General features: G+C 41.1%; 1 protein-coding gene across 3 annotated transcripts in view; it reads right to left on the bottom strand.

Annotated features, from left to right (window-relative positions):
• EXT2 (exostosin glycosyltransferase 2) overlaps positions 1-21,030 on the bottom strand; it is a 132,931-nt gene that overhangs the window by 50,481 nt on the left and 61,420 nt on the right. For all 3 annotated transcript variants that reach the window (XM_027579891.2, XM_027579890.2, XM_027579889.2), the window contains one exon: positions 13,596-13,727. In XM_027579891.2, coding sequence (XP_027435692.1) covers positions 13,596-13,727 — 132 coding nt within the window. The remainder of the gene's footprint in view (positions 1-13,595; positions 13,728-21,030) is intronic.

Raw genomic sequence — 21,030 nt, 5'->3', positions numbered from 1 at the left:
ACTGATTGCTTTTCAGGTAGTAGAGGAAAAAGTTGACATTTCATCCTTCTCCTGCTCGGAAAGGAAGCCAATCATTTCGAAGAACCCTCATCTGGCTGCAGCTTCCATCAGTGGGATGGAGAGAAGCCAGTTAAATGGCTCAACACAAGCCGTATTAAAAGAATTTGGAATGAGGAAAGAGTGGGTTCCATATGCTTATGCTTTTAATAATTCATGAGTTGTATCAGTCTGCAAGTAATAAATTTTGCTAAATATATCGATGGTAAGATAGTTTAAGATACTGCTAATCAATTAAGTGGGTAAATACAATAAAGTAGGGGCAAAAATAATACATCAATGATTTTACTGCTTTATTTTATTTTATTCGATATATTAAAAAGAATGGTTCAGCTGCTTGACAGTTCAAAAGATTTGGATTATTTTTAGAACATAGTCTTTAAACACATAATCATCATCCCTGGATCTGTTACTTAATAAGTATACTGAAAACTCTTAAAAGTTATCCTTTAATGAAAAAACTAGTGATTTATTAGATTCAAATAAACAAGGCTGATCTATAATCCAAAGTGTTCAAGAATGTCAATGGTGCTGAAACTACCACTTCTCACGAGAGGTAACACAAACTTATGATTTCATCTAACTATCCTGTCGTTGAACTATTCTGACAGTTAGAAAGAGAGGTTCATTCTCTCGCCCAGGCATAAAAATGTCTTCTGGCCACTACGGTAGAGAGGAAGACTTCACCGGCTTGGCAAACAGAAACTTCTTCTTGAAAAAGATTAAGTTACAGCTTGTGGCATCTAAGCACAAAACACCAACAAGGGTATGACCAAGAAAACCAAAGCTTTTGTGTGGTTTTGAGCTGAAAGGAGTCTACCACCACCATTAAAGCTGATACAACGTGGAAAGACCAACCTCTAAAATGTAGTCATTTCTTAATTCTTAATTTCTCTGGAATTCCAGTAAGGCATATGCTTTGTCTACTCTGTTTTATCTCTGCTTCCTCCTGGAAAAAGGAAAGGCATGAGCCGGCAAGGGCAAAAAGAATAGGCAAGGAGGTAGCAGTGGACAAGAATTCAACACATTTTGGGAAGTGAAACAGAGGACGTTTCTTGCTATACAAGACACAGAAACGTAGGATAAAATATAACAAAACTCCTTTGAAATATATCGCTGAGGCCAGGGGCAATGGGAAGTCCCAGGCACCAAAAATGAAGAGACACCGCAATTGAGAGCTGAACGCACAGGAGAGTTGGCACTGTGGAACCCTGAGAACAGCAGAGGTAGTTTGGGCTTAGTGACACACGGGTTTGACATCCATGTCAGTAGAGGGACAACGGCTTTGGCCACAGGAAGTGAGGGAACCAGAAGTGGGACATATACACAAAGGCAGAATCCTTCCATGAAAAGGTGGTCCAGAACGTCATCCCCTCATAGATGCGGGTAATAAAAAACATTTATCTTTTTCAACCTGAGTTTGGGCTGGGGTGCTTCCAACAGAGACTAGCCCTCATACAGGCTTGGGGTTTAAACAAAATCTACATCTGGAGTATGGAAACCTCATACTGTGAAATTAATGTTAAAAAGTGATTTATCTCCAGGACAACTTTGGAACACCCAGCAGAAGCCACAACAAACAAACAAGAACAAACAGACCCTCTGGAGTAATAACCCTCACCCAGTTGGCAAAGATTACCACAGAAAACTCTACTGAAGATGAACTCACATCCCAAAATTATAAAACACATAAGGAATCAATGCAACAAGAACGACAGGCAGTAGACAAATGACAGGAGTAGACCTTATAAGAAATTTAAAAATTAGATAATAGGAAAAGATAAAGTATCTCAAATAATTATAAGAGAATGAATTTAAAACACAGTTTTAAAAAAGACACTATGAAAAAAAGACCAGGCAGACAGATTTGAAAAATAATTAAATAGTTTCTAAAAATAACCGCTGAAATTTAAATCTCAATGGATGGGTGAAAAAGAAATCAGTCACAGCTAAAGAGAACAGCAAAATGGATGTGAAAAAATTACCCAGCATGCAGTTATAGAAAGATAAAAATGTGGAAAACGTGAGGGAAAAAATACCTGAGAGACATAACAACAGGATGAAGGAGGTCTGACACGCATTTAACAGGAAAAGGAAAGATTTGTGAAAATGACAGATAATATTCAAAGAGAAAACAATGAGAATTTTCCAAAACCGATTAAAGACATGAACTCTCAGGTCAAAGATAAAATAATCACTCTCAAAAGCAGATCGAGAATGGGAATGACAGAATCACCATTTAGCAACCATTACAACAACTGATTCAGGTGAGAAATCACTGGTGGAGGCTACAACCAGCCAGGCAAAGTCTGAGAAGCAGCAGGGTATTTACATGGTCTCAAAGCATTTCCCCACAAGACACATTAAGAACAAAAACAGTAACTTTACACTGGAGAAATCCAGCCAAAACCTGTGACTGAAGTAACATCACGAGTCATAGGACAAATTGACATTATGGTGTCCTCCAACATGATGCATTGAGAACATATTATTTTTGTGATATTCCAGTCAAAAAGGCATAATTTGAATTTCAACAATTTTAAATTGAATTCATAAATTGATACAAAAACATCAGACAAACCCAAATCAAGAGATGTCAAGAGACATCTTACAAAATTAGTAACAAGTTCTCTGAAAAAGTGTGAATGTCATGCAAGGCAAAGAAAGACTGAGAAATTGTTCTAGAATAAGGAGACATGACAACTAATGTAATGCATGGTCTGGAATTTTCTTTTGCTATAATGGATGTTAGGATAATTGGCAAAATCTAAATAAGGTCTATTATTTAAATAATAATATTATATCAATGTTTATTTCAGATGACTGATAACTGTACTGTGACTTCTTTATGAGAAATATTTAGGAGTAAAGGTAAATCATATTTGCAACTTTCAAATGGCTCAGGAAAAAATATATAAATATAAATGTGTACACACACACACACAGAGAAAAGAATAAAGGGAATGTGGTAAAATATTAATATTTGACAAATACGGTATAGCACATACAGAAACTCTGTATTATTTTTGGAACTCTCAGTTTGAAATTATGTCAAAATAAAATATATAGAGAATTTTAGGGCTGTTTAAGCAAACAAACAAAAGGCAGAGCAACATATGCTACCAAGCGAAGCAAACAAAAAAAGCTAAGCTTTCCCAAAATGACTAGAAGACTCAGAAACTGGAGGACTGGAGATACTAGGGGGCACCTGGGTGGCTCAGTTAAGTGTCTGACTACAGTTCAGGTCATGATCTCAGGGTCCTGGGATCGAACCCCACATTGGGCTGCACACTCAGCAGGGAGTCTGCTTGTGCCTCTCCCTCTGCTCCTCCCCTCCCTCGTGTGCTCTGTCAAATAAATAAATAAAATCTTTAAAAGAAAAAAAAATTGGAGATACTAGGTGTCCAGGAAGAAGGGACTCTGAAAACAGAAATAAAGAACCGTGGTTCCAAGATCCCTTAAACTGACAGTCACAGGCAGGCCAATCCTCTCCCTGTCCTCCCGCGTTCCCCTGCCACCTTAGCAGGAAAAGGGAAGTTTATTCTCTGGAGAAAATGAATTAGAGAGACTCCACAGTCAGAGACCCCAGACATGAAAAGCAGGGTGAGGCACCACACTGAATATAGTGGATTAAGTGATCATCCATAAATGAAGAATGAGAACCTGTCTCCTTCCCCTCTATTGAGCTCCTCAAATGTTTACAGCGTAGGCATTATCCATCTTCCCCCACTCCCAAAGGCAGAAAGATTACTCTCTGGATCAATGAACCAATCCAACAGAAATAACCCACGAACACTGACATCTGGGCAAACGACTGGGTCCCCATCCTCTTAACCTAAGTAAAGCTCACCAGTTGACAAGCTTTACAGAGAACTCCCAATCAGCTTTCAGAGTTTCACTTTTAAATAAGACTGCTGAAAACATCAGGTATTTGAAGAAAGCTGCCAATATAAAAGAGAAATGAAGAACTGATAGAGGAATTCAAAGGAAACAATACAAGGAGCTAAAGAAAAAGAAAAACAAAATCACAGTATCTTCAGAGAGAGAAAGTACTGTATTCTTACAATAATAGGAAGCTTCCAAAAAAAAAAAAAATAGGAAGCTATAGGGGCGCCTGGGTGGCTCAGTCAGTTAAGCAGCTGCCTTTGGCTCAGGTCATGATCTCAGGGTCCTGGGATCAAGCCCCACATCAGGCTCCCTGCTCAGCGGGGAGCCTGCTTCTCTCTCTCCCTCTGCCTGCCACTCACTCCCCCTGCTTGTGCTCTCTCACTCTGTCACAAATAAATAAAATCTCAAAAAAAAAAAAAAATAGGAAGTTATAAAAAAGATTAATTAGAAATCAAGTAAAAGGGGTACCTGGGTGGCTCAGTTGGTTAAGCATCCTACTCTTTATTTCAGCTCAGGTCGTGACCTCAGGGTCCTGGGATCAAGCCCTGAGTTGTGCTCCGTGCTTAGCAGGGAGTCCACTAGAAGATTCTCTCTCTCCTCTTCCTCTGCCCCTCCACCACTGGCTCATGCTTGCTCTCTCTCTCAAATAAATAAATAAATAAATCTTAAAAAAAAAAAAAGATCAAAAAAAACTTAGACATTGAAAGTGAACAAAATTTTTAAAATCAAAAGAAGCTTAGAAGATAAAACTGAGAAAATACCTAAGAAACTCAAAAAGATTATTGAAATAAAAAGAAATGATAAGTAGAACAGAAAAGATAAGGAAAAGAAGGCTCAATCTAACATATTCATCATTTAGGTAACATAAGTTCCATAAAGAGAAACAAGAGAAAACATGGGAAGAATAAAAGATATAAAACATGAAAATTTCTCAGAACTGGACATGAATTTCCAGCTTAAGATGGCCCAAATCAGTATCCACTGAACAAAAAAACCCACTCACACCAAGGCACATTATAAAATTTCAAAACACAGAATTTTCCAAGAAGATAAAAATGTCGCATAAAAGGATCAGGAATGACTTCCCACTTTTTGAAATTAAAATGGGAAACTTCGAGGGCAATGGAGCCATGCTTTCAAAATTCTAAAGAAAACCCACTTCACCCAGAAGTTTACACTAGTCCAATTATTACTCAAATGTGAAATAGAATAAACACATTTTCAGACATGAAAATTTATCTCCCAACGGTCCCTTTCTCCAGAAGCTGTTAGAAAAAATAAACCAAAAAAGAGGAAGATGTTAGACGTTGGAAACAAGGAATCCAACAAAGAAGAGAAAAAAAGGGAATTCCCAGAATCATGGTGAACTGAAAATTTAAGATGACCACTGCACAGGAGACCCAGAGAGCAATCAATCCAGACTGGAGCTTAAGATGAATTGCTATAGGAGAAAAGGGAGGGAGGGAGGGAGGGAGAGAGAGAGAGGGGAAAAAAAGGAGAGAACAAAAGAGAAAGAGACAAAAGAGAAAGAAAAGACAGAGGGAGGGAAATCCTATACTTTACCTATGCTTGACCATTTACTCTTTTGTTGGAAAACTGAGCAAAAATCAATTAGTGATAGGAACATGGAACACTAAGAGAAAAAACAAAAGCAGTTATTAACTCTCCGGAAAAATAAAAAGCTGTACAAAAAAAAAAAATAATCATGGTTTGCCACTTCATTCAGCTAAAAAGAGTATTTATTCAGTCCTAATAATGCACACAATAAATACTGCTTTAATGAAAAATGGCGATACAGCCCTACTGGAAAGAAGGGGAGAAATGAATGTGTAAAGAAAGAAGAGAGAACAAGACACAAACTGCTGACCCAAAGGAAGTAAAAAGAATATGTCTATGATTGAGAAATAAAAAAAAAAAGCACCCTAAGCATTTGATGGGGAGATAGGAAGATAAATCCCAGAGGAAAGCTAGAAGAGTTGCAAGCAGTTGCCCCTTGGGAACAGGCCTCAATTTTAGTTATATGCTTTATTTTACCATTTGAATTTCTGAATCATACACAGGCTAAACTACACAACTTTTAAAAATATAAAATTAAGAAATATACCAGATAAAAAAAGAGAACCAAAAATCAAGAATCAACCTCCAGTTGGAGCAATGGGGAAATTTTTCTACGCTGCAGCTGCAACAAACCCATTTATTAGAAAATTATGCCCAAATATTCATTAATTGGGAGGCATGTAACTACCATAGGATATTAGAAATGAAAACAAACTTCATTATCCTGATGTTATAATACCCAGCAACTATATTTTCCTGGTAACTTCTGCTACTGAATCATTTAAGCAGACATCAAGGGTGAATTAAAGTGGCCCCCCAAAAAGGAGAAAGAGATTACGTGCTAATAAGTGCTAGCTGGGGCAGGTGCCAAGGATGACTGTGCCAAAACACTCAGTATGTTCTTAATCAATCTGCTGCCAGATCAAGCTTCCACAAGACTCCAAAAAACTATTCTAGTCACTGCCTCCTACCAGCTGTATGATGTAAGGAAGCAGTGAGGTTTTGATTCATAAAAGCAAGAGACATAAAATTGGCCTCTATAAAAGCAAAGGAGGTAAGACTACATCCAGGGAAAGCGTGTGTGCTAATGCACCCATCACCTCCATTGCAGTGGCCATGCGGGCGTGCGTTACACAGGTGTACGAGTCTCTATTTGGAGGAAGGCAGGGTTTCATGAAAAAGATCTCACTGACATAATCATCTTAGCCACACCTCCAGGCTCGTCCCTTTATATTCCTTACACATCCTCGCCATCTGGATCTGGCTTGCGACCTCGTCTTTTCCATTTTTTGACCATCAGAGTCAGCCAAGTTCTTTGCTTGGGGCCCCAGATCAAGCTCTTTGGAGCTTCCTGCATCTCTCCACCCACAGACCTAACTCAGCTTTCTTTATTCCCTGGCTACTGACTATCTGAGACTTTCTAGCTTGTTTCCACAGAACAGTTCAGTGGCAAAGTCTACACAAGGGAAGGTTTGGAATTCATGGCCGTGTACTGGAGCCCTTGTGTAACTGTGATCCTACAAACGTGATACCTCTGAAAACAAGACTTCAAAAAGCTTACATGTATGTACTTAAAATTCAAGCTTAAATTTCTAAATTCCATACATACTTTAGTCCTATCTAGGCAATGGGAGGAAGAAGTGGAGAATAAGCCTAGAAGGCCTCCTGGGGGCAGGGTAGGCTTTCAAATTCCAGAGAAACATTCCACAACCTGGAAGTTAAAGGGCACGGAGCTGAGTTAAACAGACTGTTAACATGGTATCTCTTCAACTCAGAGCTCTCTTTCACGCATGTGAGCTGGCACTTCTTCAGCCTGCAGAGTGATTTATTGCTTGGTAGTGTTTACAGCTGAGTGGTATTTTCAGCTGCTTGTACAACCACAACATTGGTGAGTGGGGGCTGCCATCTGGCCATCTTGGTGCAGCCAGCCCTGAGTACTTCATGGGGCAGAGACAGATGCACTCTGAGCCAGCTCTGGATGCTTTGGACCCAGGCCCAAGGGGTCCAGAAGAGGAACTGGACAGGAGGAGAGGGAGAGTCTTCTCTGGTAGGTGAGTCAGAACACACACAGTGAATCAATCCCACATCAAAGTATGGTCCCTGGACTGGCGGCATCAACACCATCTGGAAACTTGCTAGAAATACAAATTCCAGGACCCCACCCAGACCTACTCAATCTGTGACTTGGGGTGGAGTGGCAGCAATCTGTGTTTTAACAAGCTTTCCAGGAGATTCTGATGCGTACTAAATATGCACTCACCTCCCTCAGAACTATGGGAGCTAGAGGCAAACTGTGCCACCTTTTACCCACAGCTCTGATTCCTGCTCCTCATGGGTGAAAAGTGCCCATCAAGTGCTCCAATGCCCACCGCCCCCTACCAATCCCTTGCTGAGGCTTGGACGTGAGGCTCCTAGAAGTCCAGGTAAGTATATGCTCCACATCTTGAGGTCTTGCTCACAGCTAAGTCACCCCTCTGGCTAGATTTCATAGGAATAATCTCTTATTTTTTAACCTCTTTCTTATGCTGGGTACAATAATCCATTGTAAGTCACTTCACCATTTTCCTCATCAATTTTTGTCAAAGGTCATGGGACCCCTGCTATCTCTCCTTTCTGCTCTAGGTCCAGTATGGTCAACGCAGAAAAGGGAAAAATCTGAGGTCTCTTGATTAGTGTTATCTAGGATAGCAAATTTGAAAAAAATACTATGTAGCATCCGTCAAAAGGGACTGGATAAATAAAATTATGACATACTGATAAGGTGGGGTACAATCTTTCAAATCACATCGTAAAAACATGACCTGGGAATATATTCTACTCTCCAACATGATTTTAGGCCCATATTATATTGAGTTTTAAAATAACTGCCAGTGAGAGGATATGGTTTTGGTGGCACATATCAGAAACCCAAAATTCACAGTTCTTGGCCTACTGCATCCCCGTAACACATTGAACACTCACTTGCCTCCGTCTCTGTCCTCCAGATGTTCTCACATTTGGCAGAGAACCAGAGGTAAGGCAAGACAGGGTGTCTAAGGAGCTCCCCCACTCCATAGGCAAGGCCCAGGTGTAAGGATGAGACTGCCACAGGCAAGACCAGAAATGACACGAATGTTAGAAGTGATACAGGTGTGGAGTATTTGGGGAGATGATAGTTTTGCTGATATCTACAAAAAAGGGAGAAAAATGAAAGCATGGAGAGACCAAAAAGGCCGTGAAAGACAGGCACCCTTGCCATAAGGAACTAAGAAAATTAATCGGTAAAAGCAAACTTGCTGTCCCCGCATAAGGAACCTTAACTTGCTGAGAAATTCCTTCCAAAGACAAGAGTCAAAACAAAGGGCCAATCTCTCCAAACCAGACAGATTTGCTACTTTAAAGTTATGCTCAAGAATTATTTTGTCAAACTTTTTCAAGTTTTGAGAGTGTGGCACAACGTGGGTAATGTAACCTCCTCCTACCTGGCAAGAGATAGAAATGCCAAATCTCACTGGTGACACAAACACTTGGTTTCTGCAAGGCCACCCTTTGCTACCTTCAGAATCTACACACACTCAGAGGTCCTCTTTTTTTTTTTTTTACATTAAACCAAGGCAGCAGCATCTGGCAAAATAGGACTCTCTGCTCTCACCCCTCCCTCTCTGCTCTGAGCAAGCAGAGTGCGTGGCTGGCTGGAAGCCCTAACAGCGTATCTTTGGAAACACCAGACCATCCCTTGATTTACTGGCCAAGATCCACACCTACTCCCACCTCGGGGTGTCTGATATTGTAAATTTGATGGAATCTAGAGGGAAGACTCCCCTGCAGGTTGGGCTCATAGTAATCACATCTAGAGTAGGTTAAATATTTCCAAAGGGGAGGGGAAAAGTTAACTATAAATAAATCAGCTCTACTCAGACCTCCAGTCAGTTGCCTTCACTGAAGATGCAGAAATGTTCAACCCACTGATTTAAATCAGGGCTCTCAGCACCTGAGCTCCTAGAAACGTGGTGAGCACTAAATTAGCCTGAAAAGAACAATTTAAGAAGTTAAAGAAAAAACACAGACTATATTTTCCATTTGCATATCCAGATTTCAGCTTTTTATACTTACGTTCTTTCCCAAACTGACAGTCCAGCACTTTGACCATTTTGTCCTACATTAAAACACATCTATTTCATAGCTACAAATTTTCATGTACTATTTTCTCCTGGCCCATAGTCTTATGAAAGACAGAGAACCAAAATTCCAACCATTTATTCTTATTAGACTTTTCTTAGAGCTTTAGATAAAAGTACAGAATAAAGCCCCACTCTTTCCACACCTTCTGGCTGGCTCATGGCCATCCCATCTATATGTATTCTCCTGCAGAGGAACAGGGATGGGTATTCTTCACTTCAAGCTTATGCCATATACTTGGAACAGTGGAAATGTTTCAGCCCAGAGGAGGAAGCTCAATGGCTCCTACAAAACTCCAGTAAGCCAATTCAAGATAAACAGAAGACCGGGGTTCTCACTTGTTTATACAACTTGCCGATTATATGACCTTAGACAAGTCCTTATGTACTGTGAGTCTCATTATGACCACCTAACGGATGGGAAAGAATCTATCACTTTCCACACCTTCCCAACAGGGTTTACGTAAAACAAAACAAAACAAAAAAAACAGTGGATGTCATATCAGCAGGTGGGTGAGTCCTGGGATCCCAATGTTCCTCCCTCCCTTCCTGTCTCCCTCCTTCCCTCCTTTATACATTAAGGGCCTCCTATCTGAATTAAATTGTCCTAGATATTATAAGAAATACCAAGATAACTCAGAAATTCCCTTAAGAGGTTTCAAACTCTACAGGAAATTGTGCTTCTATGCATGTTAAGTGATAGGAAAGAAACACAGATAACACACTCTAAGAGTTACAAAGAGGAAAGATTACTTCCTATTTAAGGGGTCCAGGAAAACCTCATGGAGGAAGGGGTATATGAGGTCACTGAAATGGACAACCGGAGGGGATGGTGGAGTAAAGCATCTCAGTGACAGAACGAACAGTCACAAAGGCACAGAGAAGGCAAAGCATGGAGCACACATAGGAAGGACAACGTTGTGTTGCCAGAGCCCCTGAAAGACAAGAGAAGGGAATGAAACCAGAAAGGCAGGCTGGAGCCATACTGTCGAAGGCCCTGCAGTCAGACTGAGTTCGGACGCCAGTAGCACCCTGGCCCACGACCCCCATGTGCCCACACTCCCTACCTGGATAAAGTGCGCCACGTGCCTCACTCCCCCTAACCGCCCTCAATCGCCAATTAGCATAGTCAGTTCTCCCCACCATCCCTCAAATCGGCCCCCTACTAATTCTCACCTGGACTCCTGAAATAGGCCCCAGCCTCTGTTCTTGTCCTGCTGCAAGTGATCCATTCTCCACACTGATATCTGACTGACCCAAATGCAAACTCACCACATTACGTCCCAGTTTAAATAACCCACAGATGACATGCCAACACATTCCGTGACATATGAGGTGTTTTGTGATTGGGGCCCTCCCTAGGCTTTATCTTCTTCTTCTCCCTCCTGAGCCTCCTTCAGTCCTGCCACACTCACCTCCATGAAGTTCCTTAAACCTTACACACTCTCCAGTCCCTCTGCACCTCTGAATTTGCTATTCCTTCTGCATAGAACCACCATCCCCTTTCTCTGACTAGGTAACACTTCCTTCTCTTTTAACACTCAGATCATCATTTAGCATTGTGCTGGAAGTACCAGCCAATGCATTTAGATAAAAGAAAATAAAAGGTTCAAGTATTGGAAAAAAGAGGGAGAATTAGCATTTGTACATATGATTGTATATCTAGAAAACACAAGAGAATCAACTTTAAAAAAGTGAAATAATTGTAGAATTCAGGAAAAGAGTAGTTAACAAAATTTATATACAAAAGCCAATGTCTTTACACAATGGTAACTAGTTAGAAACTATACTATCAGAAAGCATTCCTTTACAGAGTGTAAGAAAGGTAAAATATCTAAGAAAAAATTAATCAGGAATTGTGAAAGGCCAATATAAAGAAAACTTTAAAATTCTACTAGAAAGACACATCTTACTTCCAGATAGCCAGACCCATTGCAATTTAAATTCCCCAAAGGCATGGATCTTTGCTGCTTTGTTCACTGATACAGTTCAAGTACCAAGAACACTGTTTAGAAGATAGAACGTAGTGGGCACTCAATAAATACCTACTGAAATGCCTAAAACAAACTAAAAATTCAATGTGACCAATAAAATACAATTAGGATTTATAATTGTACTCTGGGAGAAAATGACAGAGATATCAACCTTCCACTTGAAAAACACACACATAAGACCATTTTTTTTACCTAGCAGATGAATACAAACTCAAGTACTCAGGGTTACTGAAATGGAGAGCCCAAATAACCAAAATGTTATTGGCAGAACTATAAACTGGCAGAGTCTTTTGAAAGGGCAATTTACTAATATCTATCAACATTCAAAATATGTGTATTTCTCATCTGAAATTAATAACATTCAAATGTGTGGTATTTTTCAGCTGGAATTAATTCTACAGATATATTCCCATATTTATGCAAACATATATGAAAATACATCTTTTGTATTACTATTTGAAAATAGAAAAAAATAAAAGCAATCTAAATTTCTATCAATAATAGATCTGTTCTGTAAGACAGACCTAAAAAATGGAATACTTTATAGCCATCCTTAAAACTGAAGAACACCTATATAGCATGAAGTAAGTCCATGACCTATTCCTATTAAAGTAAAAAAGGCAAGGTACAGAATACTGTGTAACATGATCTCATCTGTGTTCTAAAATTATATACTTATGCTTATATATGAATAGAAACATTCTGGAAGGTTACCTCCAGTAATGGAGTCTAGGGAGGAGATGGACAGAAGCAAACTTTCCTTCAAGCACAATAGAAAGGTGTTTGTTTTTGTTGTGCTGGATTTTACCACAAGCATATATTGACTTCCTCTCAGGACAACCCATTTCAGGAAGCGTCCTGGCCCCTCCCAGCGAGGGTGCCACCTCCCTGCTGTGCCCCCTGGCACTCTGGACACCACTCTATTCCAGAACTTCGCATACCACATGGCCTACTCGCTGACTCCCCAAGTTAGCGGACAGCTCCTTTGAGGTGAGGGACTTGGCTGCTTTTTCTGCATGCCCAGCACCTGGTGGGGTGCCTGACACATAGTAAGGGCAGGAGGGCGGGAAAGAGGATCTTATATGAAGATTAACCAGGTGGCTGAATACACACTACTGAGAGAAGGTGGAATCAGGAGACCAGCAGGGCTGGCCAGAAAGACAGCACTGATTTAGAATGAAGAATGGATTCGAATCTAGTTCTCTGACAGGAAAGCCTTGAGGCGTGCAAACAAGGCAGACAGGGGCGCTCCAGAACGGCTAGGAAGCAGAACTGCCAGGCTCAGCGCTGCAGGCACTTTCCGTGAGAAGGAAGATGTGGCCACTGCCATAATCCCTACCAGGCCACAAGTGCCTTAGGACTCCTTTGAGCAAGGAGGAAGTCCTGAGAGCGGCTTTCGACCACCCCAACTCTCTGCTGGAAACACCCAGGGGCTTCAGCTGGTCTGGAGCAAGTCTGGACTGTGGCCATCCATAATGCCTCTAGATCACTTTTGCTGATTATTTTCCTCCCACGGTGATGGCAGCGTTCATTGAAATCATCTACGTGAAACACTGAGCACAGTCCCTGGCAGAGAGTAAGTACTCAAAATACAAGCTATTATTTTTAAGCTGCTCATAGAATCTTTTCAAGAGTTCTAGGCATTACAACTGCAAAAGTCATCAGGAAGTATTTGATTTCCAACAAGAGCCAGGCCTCCCCATTTATCTCTGCAATAAATAAGCATACTGTCTTCCTAAACACATTCAAAACAAACTGGAAGCTGCTGCTTCTGAATTTCTTACTTTTGTTATCATTTCAAAATGGAGCTGACTTTGTCAGCTAGCACACTCTCATCATAGAAAGCTAGAATTTAAATAAACTTTACACTCAGTACGTCTTTCTCTGTCCCATCTTGACATCTGGACTGTGGCTGACATGGTTAGCACCAGAATTCACTTACCACAGCGGGAGGGTCATTCCATTCTTCATAGGAGAGGGCAGCATATGGATAGATGCGGTCATTGATAATCTGCAGAGTGGCCATGGCAATGGCTTTAATTGACTGAAAGTACGCTTCCCAGAACCACCGTGCCTGCAAAGGAAACAACGCTGTGTTCAGTGAGCAAGTGAGACACAGTGGAAGAACTAGATGCTCTATCACAGCCAACTCTGGGTCAGGGTAATTCCTTTATTCCTGCAGGGAGGGAGCCTACAGCGAATGCTCCCTGCCATTCGAGGCAGCTGCATCAGAAGTGTGCATTTATCAAATGCAGTCAAAAGAGAGGGGGAACAAGTAAAATGCACACTGGATTCAATTTGGATAGAAGAGAAACTATGTCTTGATGAAAATATCAATGTTATACCAGAGCAAGTTATAGTCTTTTTTTTTTTTTGCATACACATAAAGTGCACAAATCTTAAGTGTACAACTCACCAAATGTTTAGGTATGTACATACTCTTATAACTACTACCAAAATAAAGATACCAAACATTCCAGCACCCCAGAAGATTCTCTTCTGCTTCCCAGGCACTTTCTCAATCATCCAAGAGTAATCATTCTGATTTCTATTGTGCCTCCTACTGAATTTCATACAAATGGAATCAAAACAGTATTTACTATTTTGTGTCTGACTACTCTTATCAACACTGGTAACGTTTAAGTCAGGTTTTGATGTCAAGGTTATGCTGGCCTCTTAAAATGAATAGAAAAGTGTTCCTTCTTTTTCTATTCCCTGAGAAATTTTATGCAAGGTTGGCATTATTTCTTTCTTGAAAGATTTAGAAGAATTCACCTAAAAGCCATCTGGGTTAGGTGCTTTTTGGTGTATGAAGATTTTAAATCATGGATTAATCTTCTTTCATAGACACAGGATTATACATATTTTAATGAGCATGTCGGTTTCGAAAGTAGTATTTTTTAAGGAATGTATTCATTTCATCTAAACTGTTAAATTTATTGGGCTAAACGTGTACTAACATCTATTCAATGCATGTAAAACATGTAGTAATATACCTCTTTTCATTCCTGATACTGATAATCTACATTCTCTTTGTATTTGCCATGTCTTACCAGAAATTTATCAACTTTATTAATCTCTTCAAAAACCAATGTTTGGTTTTGTTGATTTTCTTTTTCATACTTTTTTTTGCTATTTTGTTCCTGTTATTTTTATTTCCTTTCTTCTATTTTGGGGGACCTTAATCCACCTTGCATTTGGTTTCTTGAGACTGAAGTTTAGATTACTAATTTTAATCTTTCTTCATTTCTTTTTTTTTAATCTTTTTTTTTTTTTACAATTTTATTTATTTGTTTGAGAGAGAGAGAATGAGAATAGAGAGCACGAGAGGGAAGAGGGTCAGAGGGAGAAGCAGACTCCCCGCTGAGCAGGGAGCCCGATGTGGGACTCGATCCCGGGACTCCAGGATCATGACCTGAGCCGAAGGCAGTCGCCCAACCAACTGAGCCACCCAGGTGCCCAGTCTTTCTTCATTTCTAATATATGCTTAAAGCTACAAATTAGCCTCTATGTACTATTTTAAACATGTCCTATGCAATTACATATCATTTTCTTTATAATTTAGGTAAAACAATTTTCTAGAAGTATACTATTTAATTTCCAAACATTTTGGGATTTTCTATTTATCTTTGTTGCTGACTTCTACTCTGATTGCACTATAGTCAGAGACCATGTGTTATTTCAAAACTTTGCCCTTTATTCTTGACTACATTTAAGCTTTTCTCTGTCTTCATCTTACAGCAGTTCCACTCTGATGTACCTAGGCGTGGCTCTTTGTGTTTATCCCACTGAGGACTGTCGAGCTTCTTTGCTCTGTGGTTTGATGTCTTTCACTGTTTTTAGAAAACTCTCAGCCAATATTTCTTTGAATATTGGTTCTATCACACTTTCTCCTAGGACTCTAAATATACATACAGAAATGTTTTCACCGTGCCCCGTATGTCTCTTATTCTCTTTTCTGAGTTGCCATCTGGGTATTTTCTACTAATTTTTCTCCTGGCCCAATTATCCTCTATCGTGTGTGTGTGTGTGTGTGTGTGTGTGTGTGTGTGTGTGTCTAAACTACTATTAAATCCACATACTGACTTCTCAACTTGGTTCCTGTATTTCTCAGTTACAAATTTTTTTTAAGATTTTATTTATTTGTCAGAGAGAGAGAGAGAGCACAAGCAGGGGGAGCGGCAGGCAGAAGGAGAGTGAGAGGGAAAAGCAGGCTCCCTGCTGAGCAAGGAGCCTGACACAGGGCTCAATTCCAGGACCCTGGGATCATGACCCAAGCCAAAGGCAGACGCTTAACTAAGCCACCCAGGTGCCTCACAAAATTTCTACTTGACTTTTTTAAAAGTAGATTTCACATCTTTGTTGAAATTCTCTTATTTTATTAAGCACAGCTCCTGACTGATAACCCTAATATCTGAATCACCTGTGGGTCTCTTTCTACTATCTGTATTTACTCTTCATTTTGGTCATTTGGTTTCCATTTCTAGCATACCTCTTAATTTTTTACTGGACACCAGACATTCTATATTAAAAACTGCAGAGGTTCTGGATATACCAAATTATCTTCCGCCTAAGAGTGTAACATTCTTCTGGAAGACACGAATGCAGTCAGACCACTTTAATCCTATCAGTGGTTGGTTCTAAGTTTTGTTAGGGCCAACTTTTTTCAGCTTTCCCTTACTCTTGCAGTGTGGCCCTTTGGGGCCTTCAGGCAAAGCCTGGGGTACTTACCAGGACCCCTCGACCTTGGCAGGCCCTTGAACACCAACTCCATTTCACCAGCACTATATATGGTTGCTACAATGTTTGCACAGCTTGTTAGGCTCCCAGCTGCTTCATTCTGCAGGGAGTCTTGGAGTCTTGTTCTGATCCCGTGCACCTCAGGAGTTGGCAAACACTTCAAGGGAAGACTGCATGCCCAATTTTTGCTTACTTCCCTGTGGTTCCCATCTTCCTGGGATTTTGTCGTTCAAATCCTGGATACTTTGGGGTAGCCCCAAATTCCAACCTCTCAGCCCTGTGGAACTACTGCTTTCTGCTAGGGCTCCAGATGCCAAGACTATGAATTAGAAAGTGCCCTCAGGGAAAAAGCCAGAGGAAACATGCAGCTCAGTGTGCTATGCTTCCCTTCTCTCAGGAACCACAGTCCCTTAAGCACCGACTGCACGGATTGCTCTCGAATGCCTCTATACTGCTGCTTTATCTATTTTGATAAGCGTTTATGCTTTTCTCCCCCTGGCTGGAGGGTTACTCTAATACCAGCTACTCTGTCATAGCCGAATACAGTCTTTTGAAAGAAGACAGTTTCTTATCCAAGCAGAGATTGGGTTCAGTCCCCAAGAAAGCAAGATCCTGGTCTAGTGACCTGTCTGTCCAGCTTCATTCAGACCTGTGATTCCACTCAAAATCAGAGGCTATGAGGATTTCTGCAAAGAGGTGAACATGTGAAAATGTAACATGAGAAATTAAAAAAATAACCAAAAGAGGTGGAGGAAAAAGACACTTTCAAGTCTACACCTGCCAGCTCTGGTTCTGTTTCCCAGGCAAGTTCTCCATTCATGAGAGAAAGCCTGGGATGCCTGCTGAGGTGTGTGATGACTACTCTCTCCAAGAAGTCTAAGAAAGAGGCAAAGCCTCACAATGAGGATTTCTCCTACTCAAAGAAAAGCTGACCCAGATTTAGCTACCAAGGGCATCTGGCTTATGCAGTCCTGTACTGTGCCATCTGGACACGACCTGGTGGCTGGCTGCCTGCCACTGCTTCTTAGATATACCCTACTCACTCCAATCTCATTCCTGCTTAGTCACGTTGCTGCCGTCTTCCCTGTCATCTAGCCAACACAGTGACATTTTATGAGACCTGAAAGAATCTATCTTCCCTGTGAAAACTTTACTGATCACCCCAAATACCAACAATCTCTCCTTACTAGGAAATCCCACAGCACTTATACCCTTTACTTTATAGGTTGTTTCTGCTATATACTGTTCTAGAATGGTTTGCCCATTATTTCAGATGACCACTTTTCTCTCTCCAACTAGACTGTGAGTTTCATGGGTGTGGAAACTGGCTTTTTTTTAATTATTAGCATCCTTGCAGGTGTTAGGATGACCTGCTGCATATGTACTTTTGTATGCATGATCTCATTTGCTCTTTGAAACCAGCTTGTCGCTTACCTGGGGCAGTTTCATTTTCTATGCAAGGAAACCAAGATACAAAGATGTTAAGTGGCAGGGTCACAACTCAAACCCAGGATCTTTTCCACCCCATTCTAGAATACAAGGAGTACCAACCACACTCCATTTTAGGAAATGGTCCTTCCTTAAGAAACTAAAAAGGTGTGAAAAAGCCACACATAAACACACACATCTTAAATATTTACCCCCTTTTCCACCCACATGGATCCATCATATGTTCTTTTATTTTAATCATACCGAATTAAGCTGCACTCAAACTTAAGCATTCCAAAGCTTTATGTTCACATTCAAGCACAATGGAGACAGCAGCCTTTCGGATTTAGAGGAAACAATGACTGGTAACAAATCCACCTAGCATACCACACAAAGGCACAACTGGAGGACAATGCTTCTAATTTAAGATGTCTCAAATCATCTCACCCTGTCCACCAAATTGCAATTCACTCAGAAAGGAAGCAAACTTAGCCAATAATCGGAGCTCAAGTATCTCCACCTGAGGATAAGTGAACTTCTCAGGCTTAATTATTTCTGCAGGACCTTGGTAACACCTTATAGTATTTAGAAGGCATCGTAATTTATGGCTCCTCCAGGAATCAGAATCAGCCCCTCGTTGGCAGAAAGGAAGGATCAGCTATGCTGTCAATGCACAAAAGCACCGCTGTTCTCATCCAATAAGCAAATGCGTATTATGTTTTGATTTCCTTTTTCCCCCTAAAACATGGGCCACATTTATCACTTCCTGAGACGTTAAATGAGGGTGTCTTCAGCAGCTATGCAAATTCCTCAGTCACTTACGCTGTGGCAGCTGCACAGCTGAAGAGGTAAGTCACAGACTCATTGGTCATACCAACATATCTTGAACAAAGCGTCTAACCTTTCTTCATTAAACATATGCCACCATAATTTTATAAAACATGCAGATTTCAAAGCATAAGAACCACAAAGTTCCTAACGCTTTCAATCGTGAGAATTATAAAGCTCCTAAAGATCAGGAACTGGGCCAACTTAAAGCTATCATAAGCAAATAGGTATCTCAAATTAAAATTGCTACCTCAGTTTGTACATCAGTTAAAAGTCATTAATTTTTTTGGTTTTCAGTAACATAAAGCCAAACAGGATGAGCAGTAACAAGTATTTAAAGAAAGCCAGTGCAGTATTGTAGAAAGGCTATGAGCATCTTGCACAATTCAAATTACGTAGCCTCTGTGTTTGGTCAATCTGCAAGCTGGAGAGCATATCACCTATCTCATGAGGCTGCAAAGATTCAGTGAGGTTTATAAAGCTCCTCACTCCGTACCAGTGCAGCATAGACGATCCAAAAGCATTAGCTCTGTCCTCAATACTCGCATCCACTCTGTCCCCTTAGGGTCTTTGTTACTTACATTAGAATACATTCAACACTGTTTGGGGGAAGAATGGAGGGAGGGGAAGAGGAGAGACAGAATGGGACCCTAACGTTGCACCCCATTCATCTCAATTCTTGGAAAACAGTAAAGAAATCCAACTGGTAAGAGAACAGAGTTAGAAATAATACAAACATATCAAATGGGAGTGACAGAACTTTGTCCTGAAAAGTACGAGAACCAGTAACATGTCCCTTCTAGCTTAATCTCCAAGCTTCTAAGGAAGAGGACAGTACTTCTCCAGAAACCAGGAGAGTAGACACCATCTGGTTTTGCTCACCACGGACTCCCAGCCTTTGGCACAGTGCCCATCAGAGAGGAGGCAGTCAAGACCCTTGTTGAAAGAGCGAACCCACCTAACACCACTCCCTCAAAGGCATGAGGCAGGACAGGCACCACAGGCATCTCATGGAAATGTCCAAATCTTCTAAGTACCAACCCATCTTTTAATAATAATGATCACATCTTGTATACAGAGTTTTAAAAGGTGTGAGATGGGGGAAATGGCTTTGAGGAGAAGACGACAAATCTATGCCTAGGGGGAATGGCAAGGCAGAAATAGGACCAAGAGTGTCCCTCACATTATGTTTAGTACAGATTAGGTATAGACCATGAAGGAGATAAATAGTTTCTAAAACTACACTAGGTAAGTTTGCTACCTAGGAGTGGTCAGGATATCTAACAGCACAAAGTTCATATATAAGAACGCCAACTATCCCAGAGTCATCCAAGAGCATCTTCATCCCCAAAGAACAATGATGGCTCTCCGAGGCCCTCGCAGAAACCAGCCAACTTTGCCCTACCCCGCTCGTCAGAACCGCCTGAATGGACCCTGCATCAACGGCCTCGTTTTAGCCTATTAAAGGAGTTTCGTTATGAAACCCCCCCCACACACAGAGAGAGCAAACAATAAACCAGGTAGTTATGCTTCTGTCCTGAATTCCAAGTGCTAATGCTGTCCAAACACCTGACAATAACATGTACCCATAGATCAGTACTTGCTTGAATACTGCTCTATTTCCCTGCCCCCAACCCACTGGTTGGTCACAACAAAAAGCATCTGCTTCTGCTCAGGAGGCAGAAAGCCACAAGAGAACATGGACCCCACCATAACAATGACAAAAAGGCACCAGATAACCCACTAACATCATAACCGTCTTAGGCCCATCAGAGAGCTGTGGTCATGAGGCAATCAGGGGAGTCCGAAGTTCAAAGGGTGACAAGCCTCAGAGCGATGGGACAGCTTTGGAAGATCACAGAAGGTAGAGGTGCTGCAGTAAAGGCAGCCAAAGAAAACAACTAAAAACGAATTCTTAAAACTGAGTGTGGGCTAGCAAGATCATTTGGAAGCTCTAGACACAAGGGAAATCTGCATTCCCTTGCAAGCTCTTTTCTTCTGGATGTTCTTAGAAAGACCGGGGCAGGGAAGGAAATCAAAGAGAGGCCCCCTCAGCGGCACACAGGTACACTCTGCCCATTTCTTGGACATTTTTTCATCCAAAGCAAAGCCTTAAACTGCTGGGAGAGAAGCAGGAAACCCTCCCATCTTCGAGATGCAGACACAGAAGTACCGGCTGTGGGAGAGGGGTGGAAAGGCAGCCCGCCACTGGGGGCGGGGGATGAACCCTTCCAGCTCTCCTCAGACCACGCCAGAGGGAGAGGGCAAAGCAAAAGCCCCTGCCCTTACAAGAGGGGCAGGAAACTCTCTCCGACCCAAGCCCCCTCACAGTAAAGAAGAGAACAGAGCTGCCATAGGGAGAAGCAGAACCTGAGAAGCCC

This window comes from Zalophus californianus, chromosome 11 (assembly GCF_009762305.2).
Source record: "Zalophus californianus isolate mZalCal1 chromosome 11, mZalCal1.pri.v2, whole genome shotgun sequence".
Taxonomy (NCBI): Eukaryota; Metazoa; Chordata; class Mammalia; order Carnivora; family Otariidae; genus Zalophus; species Zalophus californianus.
Note: the sequence above shows the minus strand (reverse complement) of the source record. Positions and strands in the feature narration are given on the sequence as shown.